Source organism: Ixodes scapularis, unplaced genomic scaffold, assembly GCF_016920785.2.
Source record: "Ixodes scapularis isolate PalLabHiFi unplaced genomic scaffold, ASM1692078v2 PGA_scaffold7__128_contigs__length_106722199, whole genome shotgun sequence".
NCBI lineage: Eukaryota > Metazoa > Arthropoda > Arachnida > Ixodida > Ixodidae > Ixodes > Ixodes scapularis.
The window spans coordinates 37,588,160-37,612,698 of record NW_024609882.1 but is presented as its reverse complement, the minus strand read 5'-3'; the positions used below and the strand labels follow the sequence as shown (position 1 = coordinate 37,612,698).

General features: G+C 46.5%; 1 protein-coding gene across 1 annotated transcript; it reads right to left on the bottom strand.

Annotated features, from left to right (window-relative positions):
* Positions 1-255: 255 nt before the first annotated feature.
* On the bottom strand, positions 256-24,539 carry LOC115314780 (probable peptidyl-tRNA hydrolase 2). The gene is made up of 6 exons (XM_029973876.4): positions 24,421-24,539; positions 23,089-23,234; positions 20,232-20,321; positions 13,089-13,294; positions 7,376-7,490; positions 256-3,781 (listed from the first exon to the last, which is right to left on the bottom strand). Exons 2-6 carry the CDS (start codon positions 23,224-23,226, stop codon positions 3,695-3,697), a joined length of 636 nt encoding a protein of 211 aa, XP_029829736.1. The 5' UTR covers positions 23,227-23,234; positions 24,421-24,539; the 3' UTR covers positions 256-3,694.

Sequence of the window (24,539 nt, the reverse complement as noted above, 5' to 3'; positions counted from 1 at the left end):
GCTAACTAAAGCAATTACACTTTTACAGTGTTAATCAAGGTACATACGATTCGGTACGACCCAAATAACCAAAGTGCTCCGTGTTATTTTCCGGCGAAGAGACAAAATGCACGCGCGCTTTCCCATAGGAATACACAGGAAGACTGGAAAAGTAGACTGGTTGCTGTCTGCTTCAATTTGCGTCACGGAAGTCGCATAGACACTAGCGCCAGTTGAACCTCTAGCGTACATTATAATAACTCTATGCATGCAACACTGCTGCACATATCAATAAACTAAAACTTGATGAAATCTGCATCTTATACATCCAGAGGTGTACATAAAGGTTTTAATGTAATCGGTACCTTCCTTAATAAAATCTTTCATCCACGGTAAATCAGGCGAAAGAATGGCGTAACGGGCGGCAGGCGGTCTTGGTTATTTGGTGCAAAACGTCATACTCATGTGCATTTTAAAGTGTTTGCTGAACCCTGAGAGTCCCCACTGTCAAAAAGTGTGGTATTTGATTTTCTTTAAATGCGAACAGCACAGTACCCAAACCAAAAATGAAGAACAACCTGCAATAACATGACACAATACAATTTAAACATTGAAGGAAGTCGTCGCTGGTAGGAAGAACCTAAAAGAAGAGCCTCCTGGAAGCCCAAGAGTGGCGGAAGCCAATACATGTCTCACTACGGTCGCTGCCAGGACGAGAATGTCAGAGAGGCCCTTCAGTTGTCTTGCCTCCAATGTGAGCTTCTGACCTTCATTAAGTCATCAAAGCGCATGATGTTCAAGCTTGCTTCGAGCATGCACGGGCAGCCAAACTTTGGCCGCATGTGCATGCTCCAAGCGTGCACAAGATACTGAATAACTGTATAGGATGTGTCGCTTTAAGTCTTTGAGTCGACCGTATACAAGATACTAAGCAAAAGTATCCAAGTTATGTTACTGAATATCAGGCTAAAAAGTAACTGAGTACTAAATACCAAAATTTGAAAAGTATCTGAGTAGTAGATACTCATAAAAGTAACTCTACTTCAAGGTACTCTCAAGTTACAAACTGTTAAAAAAAAAAGCAAAAGAAACAAAAAAAAAGAATAAAAAGCTTCATACAACAGGTTTTCCTCTCCCTCCAATTGTGCGAGAGAAAAGATGTCCTCTCGGCTCGCCTCGCCGTTACTTTGGATCAGACTTGTACGTAGCTTAAATACTCTACCTTGAGTAGAGTTTTTAAGCTACATATAAGTGTGAGACAAAGCACAACGCAAGGCAACAAGCCTCCGCGGAGGCTGAACATACGAAAGAGATGCCCTGCCATTCACATCCTGTAGCATAGTCCCTTGGCAAAACATCAGCTGTAATTATGAAGCTTCCAGCAGGTTCCTTTGCAAGTAATACAATTCCACATTTCCAAGCACCACCTTGCAACTCATGCCATGCACACTTTAAGTCTTGCTCGATGGCGGGTGAAAGGTTTTAAACACCTGCATTTGATTCGTGCTCGAAAACAATTTCGCTACTAGCACGCGACGAAACATCCGTCACGCCAAACGAGACGACAAAAAAGAAATGTGCCCCGTTTACGCCAAAGTTATACGAAACGGACTCCTCCATGACCTCTCTGCTTCTCGCGTAGTGATCCTACGAAGTAAGCTGAATTCATCTTAGATGGTTGATACCAAAGACACGAGTGAACATTGTGGTTAAGAGGCACACTTCAATGCCCCACTCAATGAGAACTGCACATCAGTACAGAATTCTAGAAAGTTAGGCATTCCAAAAGCACCCACTCAGTGATAAAATTATCTAAAAGGCAGAAAGACTCTGCAAAAATTCCAAGGACACCTAAGCACTTCTTATGAGTTGTGAATGCGAAAGCATTCTTGGCGTTGAGAGGAGCAGAAGCGGCCGCAGCACCGGCAGAGAGTGCGGCGGTGCACCGCGCAAACTGCCCTGGCTCGCTGGTGACTGCTGCACCGCTGGGTGAGGCAGAGGTGGGAGTGCGAAGCTCAGTGCAGCGCGTGCTGAAATCACGTGCCCTCTCACCATCGTCGCCCTAGCTGAGGGTACCGGTTGACGACGTTACTCGAAGCGTAACATTAGGCGTAAAATTAGGCCTAACGTCAGGCCAGCGCATACCTGCGTCCCCTCCTCACGTCAAACAACTGCGCATACTGGATGACAACATTAGACCTAAAACGTAATGATAGAACTAACGTTAGACGTAATGTCAGATCAGCGCAAGCCCGCGTCCCACCCGCCCGCTGCGCCGCCAGCAGTTTGGCTGGCTCCTCAGCAACGATGACGCCGTCGCTATGGAGCCGCAGCCAATGGGAATTTAAGTGCCATTTTTCGCTGCTACAGGCAACGCCGGCTTCGCTCCATGGGACCAGTTAATGCTTTCGGATTCAAATTGTTCCTCGCTGTCAACTATCTGCCAACTTCCTCAGTTCAGCAGACACCGCTGAAGGAGAGATTGCACCTAAATCCTAGCTGAACATCTTGAACGATTAAATACCCTTGGACAGAGATCATTGTGTCGAGACGGAATGCAGTACACAGGCGTTGTGCTCACACAAAATCAAAGTCCAAACCGACGAAATGAAAATGTGCTGCACCGCTGAAGTGCCCCCTGATCGTCAATAGCTGTGTTACGACAACGCGCATCATTCCGTTATTGGGGCTAAACGTGCCCCTAAGCTGCTGCTGTGGTAAGATACAAGTTGCTCGTATATATGTTGAACCGTAAAGCATAAAGGGTGTGTTACAGTCTCGAGCAGCGAGCACGATATGAAAGAGGAAGAAGCAAGAATGCCAAGTATATGCATGCACGCATTTGTCGATATGGAAGTGGCACCCAAGCAAAAGCGTCTTTAGGCTGGCTCAGCTAGGCCGTTGCTACGAGAACCTAAAAGACCCACAAGACGAGACTCATTTGGGTTACTGGCGGGCTACACATTTTGCACCGATTGAGAGCGATTACCCTCGCAGCCTTCTGCCAAAAAATGTATAATAGCTAAGTCTCACAATTTAGACTTGTGGTGTAATACAAGATAAGTTAGGACCAAAACTGGAAAGGCTTCTCCGAATTAAAAAACCATACATTCATTCATTTTATTTTTGTTTCTTTTGTCAGATTGACTAAAACAAGAACCAGGTAGCAAAGAACACAACTCCACCAGAACACTTACCGAAACGCAATCTCAAAGATCATAAGGCAAAACAAGCTCGTTGAAAAAAAAAAATACACGTGACACCTGGGACAGCTAGCTAGAAACAGCCTTAGCTGCGTGAAAAAAGGCATTCCCAAAGTTAACACGCGAGCGAGGCGGCACGTGACGTCGAGTCCCAAGCGCTCGCGCGCACAGGCTTGGCAGACTTTCTTTCAGTCTTAGCCGAGACGCCGTTTCAAGCGAGCTTGCTTTAGTAGCGCTAACAAAAAATAACTTAATAAAAAAAAAAAAAAAGAGTGCATTGTTTGCGTGGATACAGTAACACACAATGTTCCAAATGCATTTCCAATTACCACCATCCTACCTTCCCAACAGGAGAGGCCCGAAACGAGCTATTAGGAACATAAATAAATAGGCGCCAGGGGATGCGCGACAGCAGCCTTCCCCCGAAACTCCGCCCGCGCGACATCGCTTATCACAGGAAGAAGCTGGCGTTGCCCAGCCGAGGCAGTGGGAACGGCGGGACAGCCGCATCGTCAGAGCAGCCGCAGCCCTCCGGTGACCTTGTCCACCACGTCCAGCCGTCCCATGATGCCTAGCACTGTGTTTGAACCTGCCGGAACCTGAAGCAAGCGGAAGAAAATAAATGGCCAGTGTTAAGATGACGTGTGTTGCTCGAAGATGAAGCCCGATTTTAAATGCCACAGGCTGGTCCACACATCTGCATTTGATCGCGATCCATTGCGTCACGATGGCTTGTGACCACTAACGACGAGAACGCTAGAAATCTGACAGGCACCATCGATTGGGTAGTCCTAAGAACACTGCATATTTTATAACTACCGTAATATCCCAAGAGATGAATCACCCTTGGAAGGTAACCCATCGTTTTTGGCATGATTTTCTCCCGTTTCAGAAACACTGAAACATAACCCACTCTAGTGATTGCAGGGCCCGGGCCAACAGTGATTTCGGCGAAAATGATGCTACTTGCCTACGACTTGGTACAAGCGAACCTTGCCAATTTGGAAGGACGGTAATATTTGCTTCATCGCTCTAAGCTGTGATCACAAGTTTCACAGGACAAAGAAATCTAAAGCTAGCATTTTTTTAAAAATCTTTTTTGGATTGCAGTATGAAAGTCAGCCCACTCCTTATTTTTGCCCTATTCCGATCCTGGGTGGTCTATCTCTCGAGATATCGCGGTAGGCTGGAGGTTTCGCATTATTTGCGAGATCAAGTCTACGAAAAATGGTCTCTTATAACATTGTCAAAATTATTTCGAGTCCACGGTCAGAAGAATGACACGTAAGAAATTGGGAAGCGTACGCAGACCGGAAGGGTTCCGGGGCTCCCGACATAATGGCGTGAGTGTGTCCTCTCGTCGTGAGCACTTAGAAGCAGTTGCAATGCAGTCGATCACGCTCGGGCACCAACTTGTGAACCAGTCTCGTGCACACCCCAGGGTTACGTCGAACCCCGACCGAACCACGGAACCTCCGCTTCCGGGAACGATCGCACACGCAAACCAGTTGGGGCCAACGCGTGACTTCGTTTTTCGGCCGGGCCGAGAATCCCGTCCCAGTTTCTTCCGCGCCTGAACTGCGGTGCCCGAAGCGCATTTCCGGCCGGTGTGCTTGACGTCCAGTCCCGCCCGCGCGCGTGCCAAAGGCAGTCTCGAAGTGGCAACAGACGACGTCGCTGCGTCGGAGCGTCCTCCGTCGGATGTCGCGATCCCAACGGTTGGTCGTAGAAATGCCGACGAAAAACGTGAGCGTCGCCTTTGCCGTGGCGTCCCGACTTCTGGCTGCCGAAAATTCCGTTGACTGCCATGGTGGAGAGCAACCTGCAGCGGAATGGGCGTCTGCCACATCCAGCGCTGCCGCTGGGACGCCGCCAGGATCGCAACCGGCGACAGCATGACACTTTGATCACGTCATCAAATAGAAATCGAAAAACCACTTTTTTTCCCGACGCGGAAAACACGCCAGTTTGAGATGCGTCCACACCAGTTTGAGACACGTTGCAGACGCCATACCAAAACAGCACAGAGGCAGCAGCTAATCCCTGCTTGAAGATGGAAAATGTTTTCTCCTTCCTGCTGGGAACTACCGTAGAATACCGTGCATCCGCCCATTCCACATTATGCGCCCATTCCCAAATTTGTAAGATCTGAGAAACTACGCACAGTACATTTACATGTAAAATTGATGACCGGATAAGTGCCCCTCCCCCATTTTTTTGCGATTATCTCCAAAGTTTGAGTGGGCGCTTGCCCGGTATTTTACGGTACTCTGGGAGGGCGGAGACATACTCGGGTAAAAAAACCAGCCGATGCTGCGAGCAAACTTCCTTTCTGCCACTTGACCTCGCGTGTGCTGAAAAGAGTGCTTGGAGGCACGCCAAAGCCCCCGTTGAAATCGGCCGTCCCTCCGAGAAGGGAAGCACCTTGCGTCCCTCAACTTCGATAGGAAGGTCGTCGGAAACGTGTTTGCGCTGTAGGAAGCTTCGACCACGTGTCCTACGACCTTGGAAGTGATAGACAACAAAATCTAAGACAAGGAGCAGAAAAGTTTATTCCAGCAGCACAGCACTTACCATTGAGCCAAACGAGGTAGCTATCGAGCTACGAGCAATTCACTAATAATATTCACTCTAACGTAAAGCAACTGTCCATGTCGTTATGAGTTTTTTCCGGCTACGAGTCCCTTTCTAGAACTGGCAATGTTCTTAAATAAAGAAATAGGGCCACTCTAAGAATGCTCCACTAATAGCCCCATAGTGACATGCTACCAATTTCAGTGTTTATGCATATGGCACATGGTATGTCCATACCATAAGCACAAAGGAGAAGAAGGAAGAAAAGAAAAGGCCAAGAAGATGGGACGGCTGAGTGAATTGTGTCTGCAAGCAGCGGAGCTTGAAGCGGTATGCTGGCTCAGCTGGGGGCTCTCAGGGCCCAGTAAGGAATACCACCTTCCTCGTGCGTATCACGAAAGGACGGGAAATTCCCTTCTTCTAGCATTCGGCCTTCGCTAGCGAGCAGAGTGAGCCTTGCAATCGGCACACTGCAAACCAAGTTGTCTGCCGACAGCACCTCCGCTGCTCTCGCCACTGATGGTCCCAAGGTTGTTGCCGAGCGCTTGCAATCGTTTCTAACACAGTCTCAAGAGCACCCTTAGAAACTACAGGACGGACCGCTCAATTGCAACACGTTAGCTGGCGAGATGACCCTTTGCTCTAGGATACATACGAGCCACACTCTTACAAGTACAATTTTCGGAACTTGGGCTGCTTGGCAGGAATGTCATTACCATACAGTTCCAACTGCCTTTCCTCCATCAAGGTTTAAAAAGCTTGTTCCAACTGCGCTTTCTTCTCCCTACTATCGTTGCCTTTTTTTATGAAGTACAGCTGGCGGAATCGGCATGACCACTGTTGCAGATGCAACAGAAACAGAAACAGGAGAGTCGAGCCGGCTGCCAGGAGGCAATTTCTCCTATTGTTTGGCCTGTCCAACATGAGTAACTGGTGGACTCAAAACAATGACCACGGTGATGTGGCATTCCCTGGCTAGCAGTTCCTTACCAACACCACGGAGAAACCTATTAGACTATGTGAGGAGACTTCTGGGTGTCCACATTCTGCCTCAAAATTTCGCAAAGCATTTACCAGCTTTTCCAGCGTTGCAAGGTAGATTCCCAATAGCTGTCTTCAATGCAAGTAATGGTAGCTGCCACTTATGAAAGTTTTGCCCCGAACGTAACAGCCACAGCTGCAAGATACTGTCACATGAAGGAAACCTCACCAGACAGTCTGCTGCTCTGGTTTCTCATCAGTTTCTTATTCTCCAGCGCCCCTTGGAGACAAGCGAAAAACCTATCACAGAAACAAATGATGAGAGCACAAATGCGGAAAAGTTTTCAGACAAGGGTGATCAAAAGACTGTGGCCAGACTTCTTCAATAACTCGCATTGACGAATCCCTCTAAAGCCCGTGACCTCCAGTAACTGGCGGAAAATTTAATTTGGACTTGCATGTTCCTCGAATGTGATGCTCTGTCGACACCTCAACAACTCAGTTTAGCATGGATATTCTAAAAACATAGCAATATAAAAAATGCATCTATCAAAGGTGCACCTTGACTTTTTGATTGACCTCAAGGTAGGAGGGGAACGAATGGAACACTAAAGAAGACAGAGAAAGGAATCACTCACCTGTGTTCTTCCCGCATCTTGAACAAGGTAGGTCGGCAAATTCAGTGCCTTAGCCTCCTTCTCCAGCTCCAGAAGTCGCTCTGTGGTGTCTGCCCGCAATGCTATTTTCGTCTCCCTGCAGGTACATGTTAATTAGTTGCAGGATGACCTTAACACTTAACCATTTGGAAACATGCCACGCAACAAATGATCCACTCAGCTTGACACACATGCAGGATACTAGATGAGGGAGCCAATGTCATGCTTTTCACCCATGTGTTTTAATGTGTTTCCCCCATTTGTAGAGTTCTAAAAAATTAGTTTTAAGGCATTCATTGGTATAAAGCAGGAGTCTCACTCATCTGAGTGCAGGAGCCAGATAGCCCACCCCCAAAATGTTCATAGGCCGGAGGGAAAATTATATATATATATATATATATATATATATATATATATATATATATATATATATATATATATATATATATATATATATATATATATATATATATATATATATATATATATAAAACTGAGAAGAAAAAAACCCTTAGTGAAAAACAGCAACAACGGATGATTTAATCTTCGACGTTTCGGCCGGAGTCCGGCCTTCGTCAGGAAGGATATATATATATATATATATAAAACTGAGAAGAAAAAAACCCTTAGTGTAAAACAGCAAAAACGGACGATTTAATCTTCGACGTTTCGGCCGGAGTCCGGCCTTCGTCAGGAAGGCCGGAGATATATATATATATATATATATATATATATATATATATATAAAAAAAGACAATGGTGTTCTATGTTGCAAAGCAGCCGAGTCTTTCACCGACACCCAGAGATTTTCTACGGAACAGATCTCGTGCTATTTGCTTTTTGTACAATAGCCGTTTTGCCAGTGTCGTCTTTAGCTTTGATCTGTTCATATAACTATATTGGGTTCGTAGCTACTGTAAAGTTGCGAGAAAATGCCCGCCCCCGAGAGATCGCCCATCCCGTTTTTCCGGCTAAATATCTAACATAAAAATTCCGAAACATAGCCCACCCCCCTTTCCCGTCGACCTTCACGTAATGTCCAACGGGAATTGCATCTGCTGCGCGATCTGCTGCACCGGTACGTCTGATAAGCGAGTTCCCGCATTTTTGTTTGCGATCTGCGCTAGCGATGTCAGCTCCCGTAACATGTGAGTTGTTCCCGTGAGTATATTGCATCGTGAAATATGATTCTGCTGCGTCCGTAATCTGTAGCATTCGTTCCCGTGACATATAAGTTTGTAGCGGATTCCCGCGTTTTTGTCTGTGGTCTGTGCGCATGATATTGGTTCTGGTGACAGGCAAGCTTCTAGTGGGTTCCCGTGTGTTTATTGCACCATAAAACTTTAATCTGCTGTGTCTGCGATTGTCGGTATTCGTTCCCGCGAAATGTGAGTTCTCGGAGGGTTTCAGCAGGTCTTTCGTACGGTAAAACGCGAAGTTGCTGCAACCTGCGGTATCATTTTCTGTGACACAGGAGTTCATAGCGAATTCCCGCGTGTTTATCGCATCGTGAAACGCGAATTTGCGGTGTCTGCAATCTGGAGTATCAGTTCCTACGTCAAATGGTTTGAGGCGGGTGCTCCGGTGGTTAACATAAATTTTTTATAAAGTTTTGCTGTGATATTCTCAAAGATAGCTTACCCCATGTTTTTCACCATTTATCTCTTCATTTTGGCTGGGCGTTCTTTCGGAACTTTACGTAGTGTGATCCAAAGATATAAAATACTACCATGCAGCCAACACGTTGAAATTTTTCAATAGAACTACACAATCGTTACTCTGTCACTCAACTCAAAAAGTATCCAAGTTCAATATGTCTGGAAAAAAATTATTTTTGGACGTTAGTTTTTGTTTTTATGACAATTTTTATAGCAGTATTATAAGAAAATACTTATGACATAACGGTGTGTAAGAAAAAATCCTCGATCTGAATGAAAACAGATTAGTGCCAAATATCTAAAAATGTCATAAGAGCAGAGCTGCATTTCCAATGGAAATGCGGCCTGCGGGCCACATGTTCGAGACCTGTGGTATAAAGGAAGGGTGGTTCAGACATTTACACTTTGAGTATGACCTATGGCATTACGACCGCTTATGAAGAGGTGCTATGACAACTGAGGCCTGTACAATGCGTTGCAGTGCAATGCAATGCAACACAGCACAATGCAATGTAAATGTTTAAACCAGCCTTAACACACTGACAACGGGGTACAGCATGACAAGCTCTCTGTCATTCACCTTCATTTCAATCTGCGACTAAACAATGTCTACCCTATGCAATGCATGTCTATTAAGACATAACTGGTACCTCAAAAGTAAGAAAGGCAGCGTAATGTTTTGCCTCCATTATAGTATTTCTACCTAAATCTTTAGTAGTGGCAACATTACTCCCAATCATCACTCGCTTCTGTCCAATGTGAAGTTGGTACCTTAGGAGAAACCAATCACAGCACTGCTGCTGGATGCCAAGGGCCAATCAGAGAGCTACATGTGGCTATGCGCTCTTTCGCAGGAAAGCATGTGTACGAAGCAGTGTTAGGACAATTATGACAGCAAAAAGAGTACGTTGGGAGCAGCATGTGACCTAAACTTTTAGGTGCTCCAGGGATTTTTAATTCACATCCCAAACAGTGGTTAAGTGGAGCCTACACCAACAGATAATGGACAGCTCCGCTATAAGTTTAAAATATTAACTCCAAAATACATAGACCCTTCTCCTGTTTGCGAACACAAGCTGTCTCTCGCAACCTAAGATACTTCCGGTTGCTCTGTTTCAGCATGCCTTCAGAGTTTGTTGATGTCAAATTTCCCAGGACGACAAAGTTCTACAGAGATCACGAAGTCGGGGATTTAGAAAAGTCCTCCTGCTGCGCTATTCAACACATAAGAAAGGATCGGTCATCTTACAGGAGTATAAAAAAAATTTCCGACAAATATCTTGCTAACGGGTCCTTTAGCTAACCACCCGGAGAACTGGTCATAAAATGTTTCATGAATGTTACAAGACGTGGTACTACGGTGGGGATTGTTTGTCCTCTCATTTGACTGAATGTTTGCAGGGACGTAAATTGCCCACAGCGCCTGCACAGGCTACCTGGGAGCCACTGAGACACCCGTAGGCAGAGCCTCCACCAAAGAGAAGAGAGTTTTGTCAAGGAAAAGTGCACATCACAAAGCTCATCTACACAGATTTCAAAGGACTATTTCATTTATACCTATTTTTTTCCTCAGAGTAAAGCAATGTCGTGTCCATTTTGCTCAAGTCGAACTCAGACAAAAGATGGGGCCACTGTCAAGCTGCAATTACCAGCTCCGTTTCTCTACCTCTCACTCTATTTTGAAATTTCAAGAAGGCTGAATTCAAATCTGCCGTTCCATCTTTGTTGATCCCCTGCTCTTTACTGTACTGAAACATGACCGACTTAATTCTCGCTGCACATACAAAAGTAAATACAATCTGAAACATGCCAGGTGATGCATGCTAAGGAGCCCAGGTGAGCAGTTGCACTGCACTGGCCAAGTTGCCCATCCGTGGCAGAGGCACCAGACGCCACTGCAAAGGCCGACCCAGAAAACTGTCCACTGCCAGGCTGAAAACTCTCCCCCCTCCCCACTCGCCCCCCTAAAAGTAAAGAATCTTTGAGCAAGACCTTTTGAATGGCAAAGCCAAAGCACTGCATTTTCTATGTCAAACACGAGGTATGCAGCCCCGATTGGACACAAGTGCTATGGTAGCACCTAGCTGGGATCAGGCTTGGGCAGAAATACTCAAAAATGTATTTGGAAATACAAATACTGGGATACTTTAAAATAGTACCTAAAATACTGATACTGAAATATATCTGTAAAAGTGTATTGCGATATGTATCGAAAATACATTTTAAATAGAGGCAAAAAGTATTTGGAAATACAAATACAGGAATACATTTTAAAGAGGGCAGAAATACAAATACAGAAATACTGATACTGCAATACATTTTTCAAATTTATTTGAGACCAAATTGGATGAAGCTTGGAGTTGGAAGTAGAAGTTTTTGATCCTGAAATTACTTTCCCATAGGCATGGCACCTTGCTTTGAAGGTAGTGATTTCGGACGACGAGGAGTCTTCAATGGGCTCAGAAAAATGTTCCATCAAGGACTGACCGTGGTCCCTTCCCTGCCATCATGTCTGCCTGACAAGGGATGCGAAAAGACTTCGACCTCTAAATAAATTTTCTGTCATCCTAAATACCATCAAAACGTCACCACGCACCTGTCAAATAGGGACGCCCCTGTCAACATTTATCACATGACGTCACCGTGGAATGAACTGGTAGTCTTGATCTGTAGGTGTGGCCTTGAACATGAAACTTTAACACGCTGCTGTATGAAAGGACAATACGTACTTTCGTCGTAGGTTACCTCGTTGAAGATCATGCAGGATTTTCGAGAATGGTGGACCACCTGAAACATCCTGGAACACATGTCTTATCTTTTGTTACGGTTGGAAAAACAATACGGTGGCATTCCTGTTGTGAAGGTGCTTCCTGCTGATTCTCCGCCACCGACACATGGATTGCAGTCATCAAGTTTCGCCTTGCATACTCCGAAAAGAGACCTCGTGGATTGCGATCTGATATTGCCAGCAGAGGTGCGAGCTCTCCGAGAAACAGCGCGCTCAAGACAAGTCGCAGGTGTACGAAATCTGGGTCGGCACAGCGAGGACACGTCTGACCTCCTTCCTGGGTTTCGGATCACCAGAGCAGCGAGTCACTTTCCCGTCGGCTGATGACATACCCTTGAGCCGTGCAATATTACGGGCGCAGCCGCAGACGCCTTCAAATATCTGTTGAACCTCACTGCGCGAGTTATCCTACTATTCAAGTCAACCACCGCCAGGCTCGTGCTGCAACAAACTGTGACTCAGCTTTGGTGGATGGGTGTACTGTGTACGTTAAGGCAAGAGAGTAGGTTAGCAGCGGGCTTTGGATGCCCGCAAACAATGACTCAAGAAATCCCTACCTAAGGACCTGCGGCACAAGATGCTCTGACTCCACTCCTGGCATGCCACTTAGTTCGAGTTCCCGATTGCGCAACAGTTTTCAGAAGAGAGAAGAGGACGCATAGAAAAATAGTTTGGAGAATCGGAAGGAACCTCGGTCACCATGGTAACAATGCCCCAGCATCTCCTTGACCCTGTGCCCTCAGAAGTAAAAAAAAAAAAGCGTTCAGACTTTTTTTTTTTGGGGGGGGGGGGGGGGGGGGGGGAGTATTTTTTAGGAAATGTAACGAAATACATTTCACCCTGATTGTATCGCGATACAAAGGAACATTCAAAATGTATTTTGATACAGAAATACAGATACTAGTGAAAAAAATGTATCGCAATACAGAAATACAGATACGAAATGTATTCCTGCGGTACTGCCCAACCCTGGTTGGGATGTACATCCCAGTTAGACGCCGACACAGCATTCTCACCGATGCAGTGAGAGCCCCTGCCGAATGCAGACATAGCGCCGAAAAGAATACTACGTCAACATTGAAAGTCGTATTTGCCGTTTGGGGATCATTGAGGCTCCCAAACAGTAAATTCGACTTTTGACCGTCAGAGGACTGACAATCGAAAGTGCCGCACGCCCCCTGCACCCAAACAAAATCGGGGTTCCGGCAGCGCATTCTACGGCCGTTTCATATCGAAAGACGCGACTCACCCATAGTCTTCCCAGAGGAGCAGCATGTTGGCATACTTGGGCTCGTCCTGCAGCAGAAACCGGTAGAGGCCTACCGCCGCGTGCCCCACCTGGGCCGCAATCTTGCCCATGCCCATCTCCAGCTCCATGTTCACCACAAACACCATCTTGAACACCTCCGGGGCGTCGTCCTCCTCAGTGTCGCTCTCGTCCAGCGATCCGATGTCCTGGTGTGCGAAAGGAGGGTGTCAAACATTGGACACCACACTTGAATAGGTACCGTTGTGGTCGAGGTGAGAGCTAGAGCGTTCTCGGCCTTCGATTGGATGTGGCGCCGCAGCTCGCGCGTCATCAACCAACAAGACACTTTTGACCCGTTCACGAGTCCAAAATCGGGCAAAGTTTTGTTGAGACTGTCTCACCGACTCCCAAATAGCGAGAAAAGTCTCGCGGCCTCCGACGTGCCCGTCCTTAGTACTACTCCATCTACCAGTCGATGTCGGCTTGTGTACGGCAGCGGAGAAACTTGAGGTTTGCGAAAGGAGCGCGGGTTGTCAATGGCTTCCAACGCGAAATAGCAGACAATCCCAATTTCAGCCCCCATCCAAGCTCGCTCTGCCGCGGCGCTCGGTTCGTAGCAGATGATCAACCTTTTTCGGTTCGTTAGCAGACAACATACGGCGTTTTCTTGTTTCATTTCTGTCTGCGAACGGCGCTTTGTAGGAGATGAACCGCATTCTTTGCTCGGATTAGCAGACGAAGCATCTACGAATGCCACCTTCTCTCGCTCCATGAGAGGCAAATTAGATCTCGCGGTACCATAATTGGACCCCCGAAACGTGCCTTCCACTGGTGTGTTTACTGTCCTATCCCATACCCAGAGAACAAAGGTTGTCTCAAAGTGCCAACACATGACCTCGCAGGAGCCGGCGTGCCTTGCCATCGGATGTCGTGTTCCCGGATGTTCCAACTAGATAAGACGATCAGACGCTAGAGTCGTCGCCGTTGCATGGCTTAACTTCTGGCTGCAGAGGCTTTCGTAAACTGTCGAGGTGGAGAACGACCTGCAGGCATTGTGCCGTCTGCCACGTCCACGTCTGCTGCCGAGCCACTGCCAAGATCACAGCGCGGTCAACAGCGCAACACTTTTACGACATGTCGGGGGGAAATCAAGGGACCACTTTTGAGGACATGATAGAGGCGCCAATCGAAGACTTGCTTCGGGCACCGTAGCTACGACTAGTGTCACCAGAAAGTTATGCTCAGAGTCTCACTCCGTCTTTTCCCCCATTGCCCAATGCCACCAAGATGGTCTTGGTCCGAGACGGTCGTTAGCCCATTTGTGTGTCGCGGCATTTGTTTGTGCGCCAGCAGCTCGCTGAAGTCACCACCTTGATGCCATTTGCGACAGTTATGGTTCTGCAATGTGACCTTTTTAGTAGTGGATACTCGAGTTAAGAGGTTGCAGCAATATTGTTTATGTGCTGGAGTAAGCCGTCTCGGCAAGCAAAACGACGGAAAGCACCTTATGTACCTTTCGTCAGGCACGTCGGCAAAAACTGGCGAAGGCGGGCAATGGTGATTCTATGCATCAGTATAGCTGAAGTGGCATTACTCTAAGGCGCAGCTCAATCAGTGGCTCAAGTTTGGACCAAGCTATCCGTCCGGTACCGTTTACAGGTGCAACTACAGCTGTATCCTCGTTATCGAAACACTCCACCCTGGGGAGTCTTTACAAGCACTTTGCTTGGGGTGGTGACATCAAATGTGGCACATTTTTTATCTTTTCTTGCTCTGGAGAATATAAAAGAGTGCCTCCCAACACATAAGGAATACAGCGCCTAAGGAATCTACAGACCCGAGAAATCGTCATGGGTAAACAGTGCCTAACATTAGAGACACAGACAGTGGCCCAACCCTCCCAAGGGGACGCAGATCTGTAGGGCTCACGACGCGGAACCACAGAGTGTGCCGAAGGATCTTGAGACTGAGCCGGAAGGACAGCATAAAGGACAAAACGCTGAGAAACCCCAACTCGATGGAACAACCATCGAAAGTGGAGATGAGCTTTCAAAGCGTGAAAGCGAGTTTAGCCATGCCACCCAAAAACGCACGGATGAGCATCCCAAAGAAAATGAAGCCCAAGGTGAATGAAGCTCTCCACAGTACACTGGGAGGTGCACTATGCAAAAGAGAGGTGCCCCAAGGTTGTAGATATGAGAGAATAAATCTCTTTTATAAAGGGACAGGGAAGAAAGATTCAAGTTGGTCCATCCCTGTGGCCTTTCGTGTGCATAAGGATGGCATGCAGGCGATAAAATATAAACTGCAAGGCAGACCAGAGTAGAAAAGCATGCTGGGTGAGCTCCAGAATGGCTTTTAAGAAACGGCCAGAGAAAACTTCATATGTGCCGACCAAAGCAATTAAGACTCTGCAGCACAGGGAAAGCACCAGCGGACTGCTTTCTTGAACAGTAAGAAGGTGTGTCGATCGATCCTGTTGCAGGATGAAGAACAGGGAAACGAGAAAGAAAGATAAGAGGAGCACAGTTGAGACGAGTCAGGGTTCTGCAAGTTGGAGCGAGTGGGAGCGAGTTGGAGCTAGTTGGAGCTAGGGACAGCCAGAACATGACTAGGCATCGAGAGGCCTGACCCAGAGTCTGCTTCTCACATGGTCTGGGCTCCGACCTTTACGAGATCGACAAGTCCATGTGGGACGTGGTGAATAACATCGGCTGCATAGTTCGGGGACCTCTGCCCTTCAATGTCAAAGCCAAAGACAAAATCAAAGTGTTTATTGGCATTAAAGGGATACTACAACGAAATTTCGGCGCTCATTTTTTGGTCTATATGTGTTCAAAGGAGCAGTATCACATCGAACATACCAATATCTTGTTAAAAAAGCCTAGAAAAGGAATTTTAAAACAAATTAAACGATTAGCAAAGAGCACCTAGTGGATGTCGCTAACGCCTCGTTTGTAATGCTCATCTAGGAACCTTGACAGCTAGTGAAGGAGGTTGTCTCGCCTCCGGCCACGACGAAAGAAGAGGGGAAGGAGGAACTCTTCCCGAGAATGCCTTTTGTGTGTCGCAGAAGTTGCTATTATCCCCCTACAAGATTATAGAAGGTTAACCCATCACTCAAAATTCGTACAAAAGCAGCTGCTTCGGTGGCTGGAACGACTAGGCCATCCTCTCGACGTCAGCCTCGCCATAGCTTTCCTTGTCCCGAGACGACCTATGTCACGATTGCGGTGGATGTCACGTGGTCTCCACTGGGCCTTCTCCGAACGCTTGCCAGAGTGGGCCGTTTATAACGAAAAATACAGCCACCGGGCTCAAAATACAAATGTGCGATTGTCTTTTACGGATATTGTAGATCATATTCAACCTATTTTTGAACACAACGGGAATATTTCAAATTTCGTTGAAGTATCCCTTTAACATCCATCGGGCCGAGAGCCTGAGGCAGCCAAAAGTGCTGGCTGCCTTCTCGGTCCTAGGTTAACAAGTAACGTAGGGCTTTGTTAACAAGTTAAAGTCCGACTTACAGAATCGTCTTCTACCGGGGAAAAAAACGGTTCCCAGTTTCCTTCTCTCCATTCTTACTTGCCCACTTTTCCCCTCCTCTCCACACAGCAGCGGATCTCTGAACTACTCCCAGTAGAGAGGAGGAGGATCTCCCTCTTTCTCAAATGGAACGGAGGAATTGAGAGAGAGTTTCCTTCTTTCTGCTTGTTTGTCGGCCTTTAAGAAGGTCCCGGAAGTGTCCTGGAACCCTAGTATGACAGAAGGATGACCCAACTAGCATGTCAGAACTACAACTATTTGGTCAACCCAAGGATCCACGCAAGCTCCCTGTATGCAAGATCCATGGCTACATGTTCTGTTGGCACAGCCAGAACTTCACTTAACCATGACCGAAGGGACATTGGGGCCCCCTAGAAACACTTGAACGTTTTGCCATACGAAGTAAATGGTATTATAAATATTTTTGCTGCCTCAATCGTGCGAAGTGGATACAAAGTAGCGCATCCCTTGTGTGTCTCTGATTTTCCTAACGTCCATAATTGCGGACAACAGCACAGAAGGCCTATGACTGGGGTTCTGTGTTTTTTAATAAATCCAAAAACACTCGCCCCGAAATTTTCAGTCGATTTAGATTTCTCAACAAAAAGCCTAAAAATTTTAAGATCATGACAATAAAAAAAAAAACAAGAAAAAAAATGGTGTTTTACAAATTTTTTTAAGAGCACAGGGTCAGCGGTCCTAAAAAGATACCACGTCCCTTTCCTTTGGAGTCTCAAACTACCGACAAAAAGGGTTTGCTTTGTCAAGCTCCTCAAGGTTCCCACAGGACAATGAGTCGTGTTACCCTACTTTTAATGATTTTGTTTTCAAATTTTAAAAAATGGGAACATAGTAAAATAAACTTTGAATTTCAGACACATGGGAACCTAACAAAAATAAACTCCAATAAGCTCAGATAAACCCCAAGAAACACCCTTTGAATTTCACGAGAAATAAACTCGGAAAACATGGAATCGCACCTGTGACTTCATAATCCCCAGTTCAAGGCTCTCACAAGAACTGCCACAAAGCGGAGTAATGGGGGCTTGAACTGCTCCAGTAAGTGTACAGAAGCACAAGGATAGTGAAGGAGTGAAAGCACGAGCACAACCAATCCCAGTGACCAGGGGACTGCAATCTCAAAGAGCATTTACTGCAAGTGGTGATGAAAAGGTGGATGCAGGTAACCACACACAAACCGACAATGGACCTGTACACGTCATCTAAGCTGAACGTTGAATTGGAGTAACTTTACCAAGACTCTCAGAACGGAGGCCCGCTTTTCAAGGAACAGACTGGAATCTTGAAGACCAGGATGTAGAGATTGAAGTTCGACACAAGTATCCAACTCCCCATGTTGTCTGCGGAGGAGCAGAGGAGAATCCTGATGCTGGACTGTGAGGCTGTCGGCCCGAGCTTGCAGGTAGACAAGCTGCCGATTGCGGTGGGTTTTCAGCTGGCAGAGGACGGCAGTGACGACTGGGAACAAGTTGTGGTCGAGACTACCAGACGCAGGCTGAATCGGTGGTGGGAGTGTTCCTCGCCACTCCGGATATGTCAGGGGTGCACTGGCTTATCTGTGCCAAGGGAGCAGGCCTGGCCCAGATAACTTACCCCGACAGAAGACAAACTCGGCTGGTCTCGACTGGGCACTTCGCTCAACAGGCCCGACTAAGCTGACGTATGTCTGCTCGTCATGTGGCTGACTGAATGGTTGGCCACATGATGAGTGGCCGACCGTTACAAATGAGACGCCAGTGTTCTACCAACTACACATCAAAACAGTTTGAGAGAGTTTGAGATCAGATATCACTTTACACCCAAGCATGCTGTCGAAGTAAATACAGCCCGATGAATTCCTCCCCAAGAATGAGCCCAGAACTGGAGCTCGAAGCATTCATGAAGAAGCATGCGAGTAGGGGCGGATTTATGGGTCACGCTTGGGAGTATGCGGTAGGCATTTGGCTGGGGGGGGAGGTCCGCAGAGAGATCAGATGTCATGGGCAATGCATTCCCCAGATCCATATGGTTCACCTAATATTCGTCTGTTAAAAAAAACTAAACATGTCTTACAAAAAAAAAAAAAAAAAAAAGCTGGTGCATGTTGTTTATTACTTCAAAAATGTTGCCCTTAGGGCTTTTGGGGAACGGTCATGCCCCCATCACTTCTTAAATCCACCCATGCACAAGAGTCATCGCCACGACAAGCTCAGATTATTTTGGTGCTTGCTTCAAAGAGGCACTGACACTCCAAAGGCAATATTTTTTTTTTGTTGTCTTAAACAATGCTAGTAGAAGTCGTAGACATGCAAAAAAATACCACAACGCGAAAAAAAATTTCCCCACATGTTTGGCCAGGGGTGAAAGTACCGTTTTCTAATTTTTTCCTTTTATTTTTTTTTTAATTTTATTTTTCTTAAATTCTTTACACAAGCGCCTTTTAATTTTTGGCGCCCTTCTCTCCCGCTCCTCACCTCCTTGCTTCTTTTGATTTGTGATGTTGAATATTATGAAATTCAGAAGTGTAGTGGCTCAATGCCACACAGCTTGCCGCACGCGAGAACGACCATGCGCACTTCTTCATTGGAGATGATTGATTTTCACTCCCGCTAGGGGAGACAAAAAAAGGAGATCGACGAGGAAGAATAATAAAGCAGTTGAGATCTGGTACGCAAGCTTTCAGCTCGTTCTTTCTCGGACCTCGCTCGCCACCTCAACAGAAGCTTTGCAAACAACATTTTTATAACATTTAATAACGGCATTCGTAAAACATGTTTTTAACTCAATTGCAAATCCACTACAGCCCTTCCTTTTGAAATACCAAAGATCGGAGTCCGGTGTGATGTAGCCTCCTGACTTTTTATCCTCCCTCAGAAAACATGGCGGCGCTTGACGCATTTAACAGAATCGGTGAGTCGGGGAATCGGACGAAGTGGTCTCTTTTACGCGCCCGACGACCTCTCATACTTCGTAAAGGAAATCGTCAAATAATCAAACCAACTGGGTTTGGCGTCTGTGTATCATAGTTTCGGTTGTCACTCCACCGAAGCAGCCTTTCAAGCACAAATGGTGCGACATGGCCCCTCATGTCGCTCACAGAAGTCTACTGCGCGTTCTCTTCGACCTTACACCGTTCCAAAGAATTTGAGATCGCTGAAAAGGTCCAAAGAGAACTTTAAGCTCGAAAGTCAAGCATTGCCTGCTAGCAGTGATAGGCGGTACGCACGGAGGAAATTGATTGTTCGCAGGACGCCAGCAAACACAACATTTCGGGTGGCGGCGGTTCAAAGGCGTCAGAGAAACTCTACTCGCAGGGCAGCTCAATATTTGACGTCACTGCGCTGGAGCGGATCACACGGGAACTTCAAATTCGGAATCCGGAAATTGTTTTTTTACTTCACAAATTCTTAATTCCCAAGCTTCAAATTTTGAGGGCAATGTCCAGGCACCGTTTTCAATCGTTTCGGATAATAAAAAAAATATGATTTTGGCGTGTCAGTGCCCCTTTAGCGACAGAGTGGCAGTATTGTGCAGTAGTCTGTATGGGAACATATGAAGTGGTCTAGTGGAAACATCCACCCAAAAAAAGCTCACCTCAAGAGGAGTGTCAAGATCAGCATCACTGTTCTCGAAAATCCAAGCAGCCGCAAAGTCAGGGCCCTGGTTGCCGGTGTAGTAAAGAGCCTGCAAAGAGCGTTTTTTCTAGTTTTAGAGATGTATAAAAATGTTTAAAAACAAAAAGGACAGTGTTGGTTGCAAATAAAGTTCCGGCATTAATAGGTTCACCCTCAATAGCCCTATTCGAGAATCGATGGCACAGCTTAACTTTAAATCTTAATCGTATTGACCCAATTCCTTATCTTCTTTCACACTTTTCCAACCTACTTTTTGTTCCCAATACCCCCCTCACATTTTTTTTTTTATATTCTTTTTAATGTTGCAAGTGTGCATCACGTTTTCTACATGTCTTCACTAGAGCACTGCACGGGCCAGAGCTTCTAGACCCAGCCCGGTAGAGGTACGGCCTGGGCCTGGCCCGAGCCCGACAGAATATTCAATTTCTAGACCCGGCCCGACCCGGCCCGGCAGAATTTTTAGACAGAAGCTTGAGCCCGGCCCGAGCCCGACACATTATATACATCAGCCCAAAAAAGTCTGCAGGCTTTAACCTAAAAAAACTTTCTAAGCATAAAGCGAGCATATTTGATTTAAATTTCTTTTAAGCTTGGACCAAGTTTCTTTGACAATAAACTGACATGATAAAATAGACTATGTATTTTCAAGAATATGGGCGAAATATGCACTGCATAAATGATTCTGAGAAAAAAAAGGGCAATATCTTATTTACTGTATGCATTTCTTGAAGAGATATTGGACTTTTCGTTGTTTAATTCGTTTCAAAGAGAACTTTCGTCGCTACATGTTTTTGTGAAGAAACAATCACAATCACGCTAGTGCATCTTCAAAAGGCTGTATAAGTGCAAAATTAAGATGAAGCTTTTTTCTTCTTTTTTTCTTTTCTAGTCTGAGAAGCAGGGGAAAAAGACACTCATGTTGAACACTGCGATTGGAGTGCCGTCGTTTTCTTGATCGCACTTTCCCACTATGGTGGTGGAATCCTATACATTTCCTTTTATCCATGTAAAAACTTTCCAAATGCAAGACATTTTTTTTTTTTTTTAACGGCGCCGTTGTGATTTTGTTTTTTGCTTGTTTGTTTTCATTGAACTTTAAAGGGATGGTGAACCCAAATTTGGATATCAAAAAACAATGCAGGAGCTGTAGGCGGGACGCTACAATCCCTACAACTCTACTCGTAAGGCGATACCTCGAATGGACGACCATATTTTTGGAAAAAGAGGTCGAGATTGAACAAGGTCGACGAGGCGCGTGACGTCCTAAGATATCTTGTTTCCTCCTCCCTTTGTCTTCCCACCTCAAGGCGGTGAGGTGGAGAAGAGGTGAGGCCGTTCCCTCTACTTCTCGGAAAAACAGGCCGTTCTGTCTCCTTCTTAGAAAAACAAGAAGTGAATATAGTTGTCAAATGCGCCTCCTTTTTTTTAAAAAAGTATGATCATCTGTTCGATATATCGTTGTGCGAGTTATGTTTTGATGTTTGTAGCATCGCGTTGCACGCTTTTGCCGCCGTGCTTTGTGGAACACAGATTTTGGTTCAGCATCCCTTTAAAGCGATCAATGAGCACATTTTTTGTTACCAACAATTTAGAATTTGCGGCACACGAAGGCCCGGGCCAGCACAGCCCAAAAACGTTTTTGTTCAATCCCAGGCCCGACCCGGGCCCGAGAAAATGTGTGCTACGCAGCCCGAGCACCTTAAGCTCTCCTCTCTACGATCGGCGGCTTTCTTCTCTCCACTGTCCTCCTCTCCAGCATGCACTCTGCTGAAGTAGAAAGGGTGGATGGCATTGTGGAAGGAGTGCATGTCCTGCTATTCGTAACCTGCAACAGACTATAGTCCATGAGAACATTTTACCAACACATAGTAATAATTGCGATGTCTGTGTGTATAGACGGTAGGATAGTTAGTCAGCCCCAGAGCCGTGTATAGAGAGAGTTAGGTGAATGGGAGGCGCGGGCGGAGCCAGGGCGTGCGCCAGGCTCGGAAAGAGGGCTTGGCATGCTCTCTTGACCAACCAGAAGCCGAAAAGAATCCCCTAGCGGTGGTAGCGAGAAACACATCTGATCAAAGGTCTATGTTCGTATATGGTTTTAATAAGCACGTAAGAGTAAAATGTAGTAAGTCTTTGTAGTTGAAAATAGGGTGCACGTGTTGCTTTGATCATGATCATGCAGAAAGATGTAAGAAACGAATGCATCGCTCAACTCTGTTTTGCTCAGTCAAAGTGTGACCACTCGGAGGGCAGATTCTCGATCGTTCCGCTAGTCACACTCTTCCACTATCATTTTGGATGAGCGCGATTGAAACATCACGTGTACCATATTTTCAGTCACCGAGACTTACTCCGATGCAGTTATCAGGTTTGTTTCTCGCGACCACTGCCAGGGTATTATTTCCGGCTTCTACTTGGTCACATTCGAATTTGTGAAGACGCCCTGGAACACGCCCAGCCCGCTTTCAGCCAATGGCGCCTCCTCATTTGTCTTCTATACTTCCCAACGAATGGCCAAACTCTCTACATATACGGCTCTGGTCAGCCCTAGTGAGCGTCTGGAGTATCGACTGCAGATGAGAAATTTAGCCCGTGTAGTACCACTGCTAGCACAAGATCTTTGACGTGCATCACGTAGTAGTGATACAAGATCGCAAGCTGGTATGAATGTCATCCAGATCGGAACGGGCAAGGCTGGGGCTTGAACCCAGGACCCCCGGGATCTGCAGCGCGGGGTTTTTGCTCCCCATGCTGCGAGCTGCAGTGCACCAACACACTAGTCCACCAATCTCCGATATAACGGACGATGTCGGGCCTACCTTGACAGCCGCATTTCGACTGATTCCCATGTTGAGCAGCACCTCCAGGTAGTGCTGGTTCGGGAGCCATTTCGTCGGTCGGCCCTTGGGCGACTTCGGTGTCTCTTCGCCGTCCCCGGCCTGCCTTTCCTCGTCCATGGCTCGGCCTGCTCTCGGCAAAGAATTCGATGGTCCCGTTAGGGCTGGCTCGTATACTTGTATTTGAATGCGACTGACTGCGCAGCAACCGTTTTTAACCGCTTTCATTAAGAGAACATCGGCATGCATAAATTCCAGTGTTTCTAACTGGCCAATTGGGGTGGTTTATGGGCCACGTTTGATTACAAGGAGCAAGGAGGAGGTGAAAACGTCGATTGTCTGCAAGCGTCTCAACCTTTGCTCCGTCTCTCCACCCACTGTTCCTCCTCGCAACGTGACAACAGACGCTTAGGCACATGCACCCTATTTGCACAGGACACGTCCATCATTCAATTGCAAGACCTCTCCGTGACTCGAGTTGCTCCCCCCCCTTGTATTTAGGCTCCCTCGAGAACACACTGCCATAATCCATCAGGTTGTCGAGGAACACCTTCAATTCACACATTACTCGACAGAAGATTTCACAGTATTTATGGGACAGAATCTATGCACTAGCTATGACTTCGCTCAACTAAATGGTATGGGACTCCCTTTCCAGAGGTGCATGGGGGACAGCGGGGCTTGGGTTGCCGGCTGGACGCTGCGAAGCTGCGTGTACGGGGGGGGAGGGGTATTGGGTTAATAGTGTTGTATGGGGGGGTACCAGCCTTCAGTGATACACGCGCTGTCCGGCATGAACTCTCCGCGTCGTGCGTAAAGTTATTTCCAGGGGGAGCACACGACGTCGTGCGTATAGACTCAGTCATAATATAATTTGCGAGCAAAGCAGTCACTGAAAGTCTCTACCGATATTTACGGTAATATTATTCAAATGAAGTATAGGTAGCAACCAAGATTTAGATTTGTTGTTTTTTCGTTGTCACACCTGTTTTAAAACGACCAAACTCTGTGTTAACAAACAAGTGTTCACACTTAACGTGAGAACTGCCTGACGACTGAAGAAACCGAACAGTTTTTTTTTTTTTTTTTTATCAGTGTAAGTAACGAAATCTTCACAGAGTTGACGAGTGAAGGTCGTTGCAACGGCATCGTCGAAAACATCTGCCTGACGTCGCAACAGCATTATTAGCATGGTCGCTGTCAGAAATGTAAGCGCAGCGTGGCTCGGCAGATGTCCGCAAAAGCGCCAAGTTGCAGGAAAATAAAAAGTTATACCGTGGTTAACGACCGACATACAGACTCTGTGAAGCTTACCTGGCGCGATGTGAAAAATAGTTGACAAAAGCCGTCAAGAAGACCACTCCTTCGGACTGCACAGACGTTTGCGCCGTTCACAAACACAGCAATGGCGGCACGCGGCGCTAATTAAATGC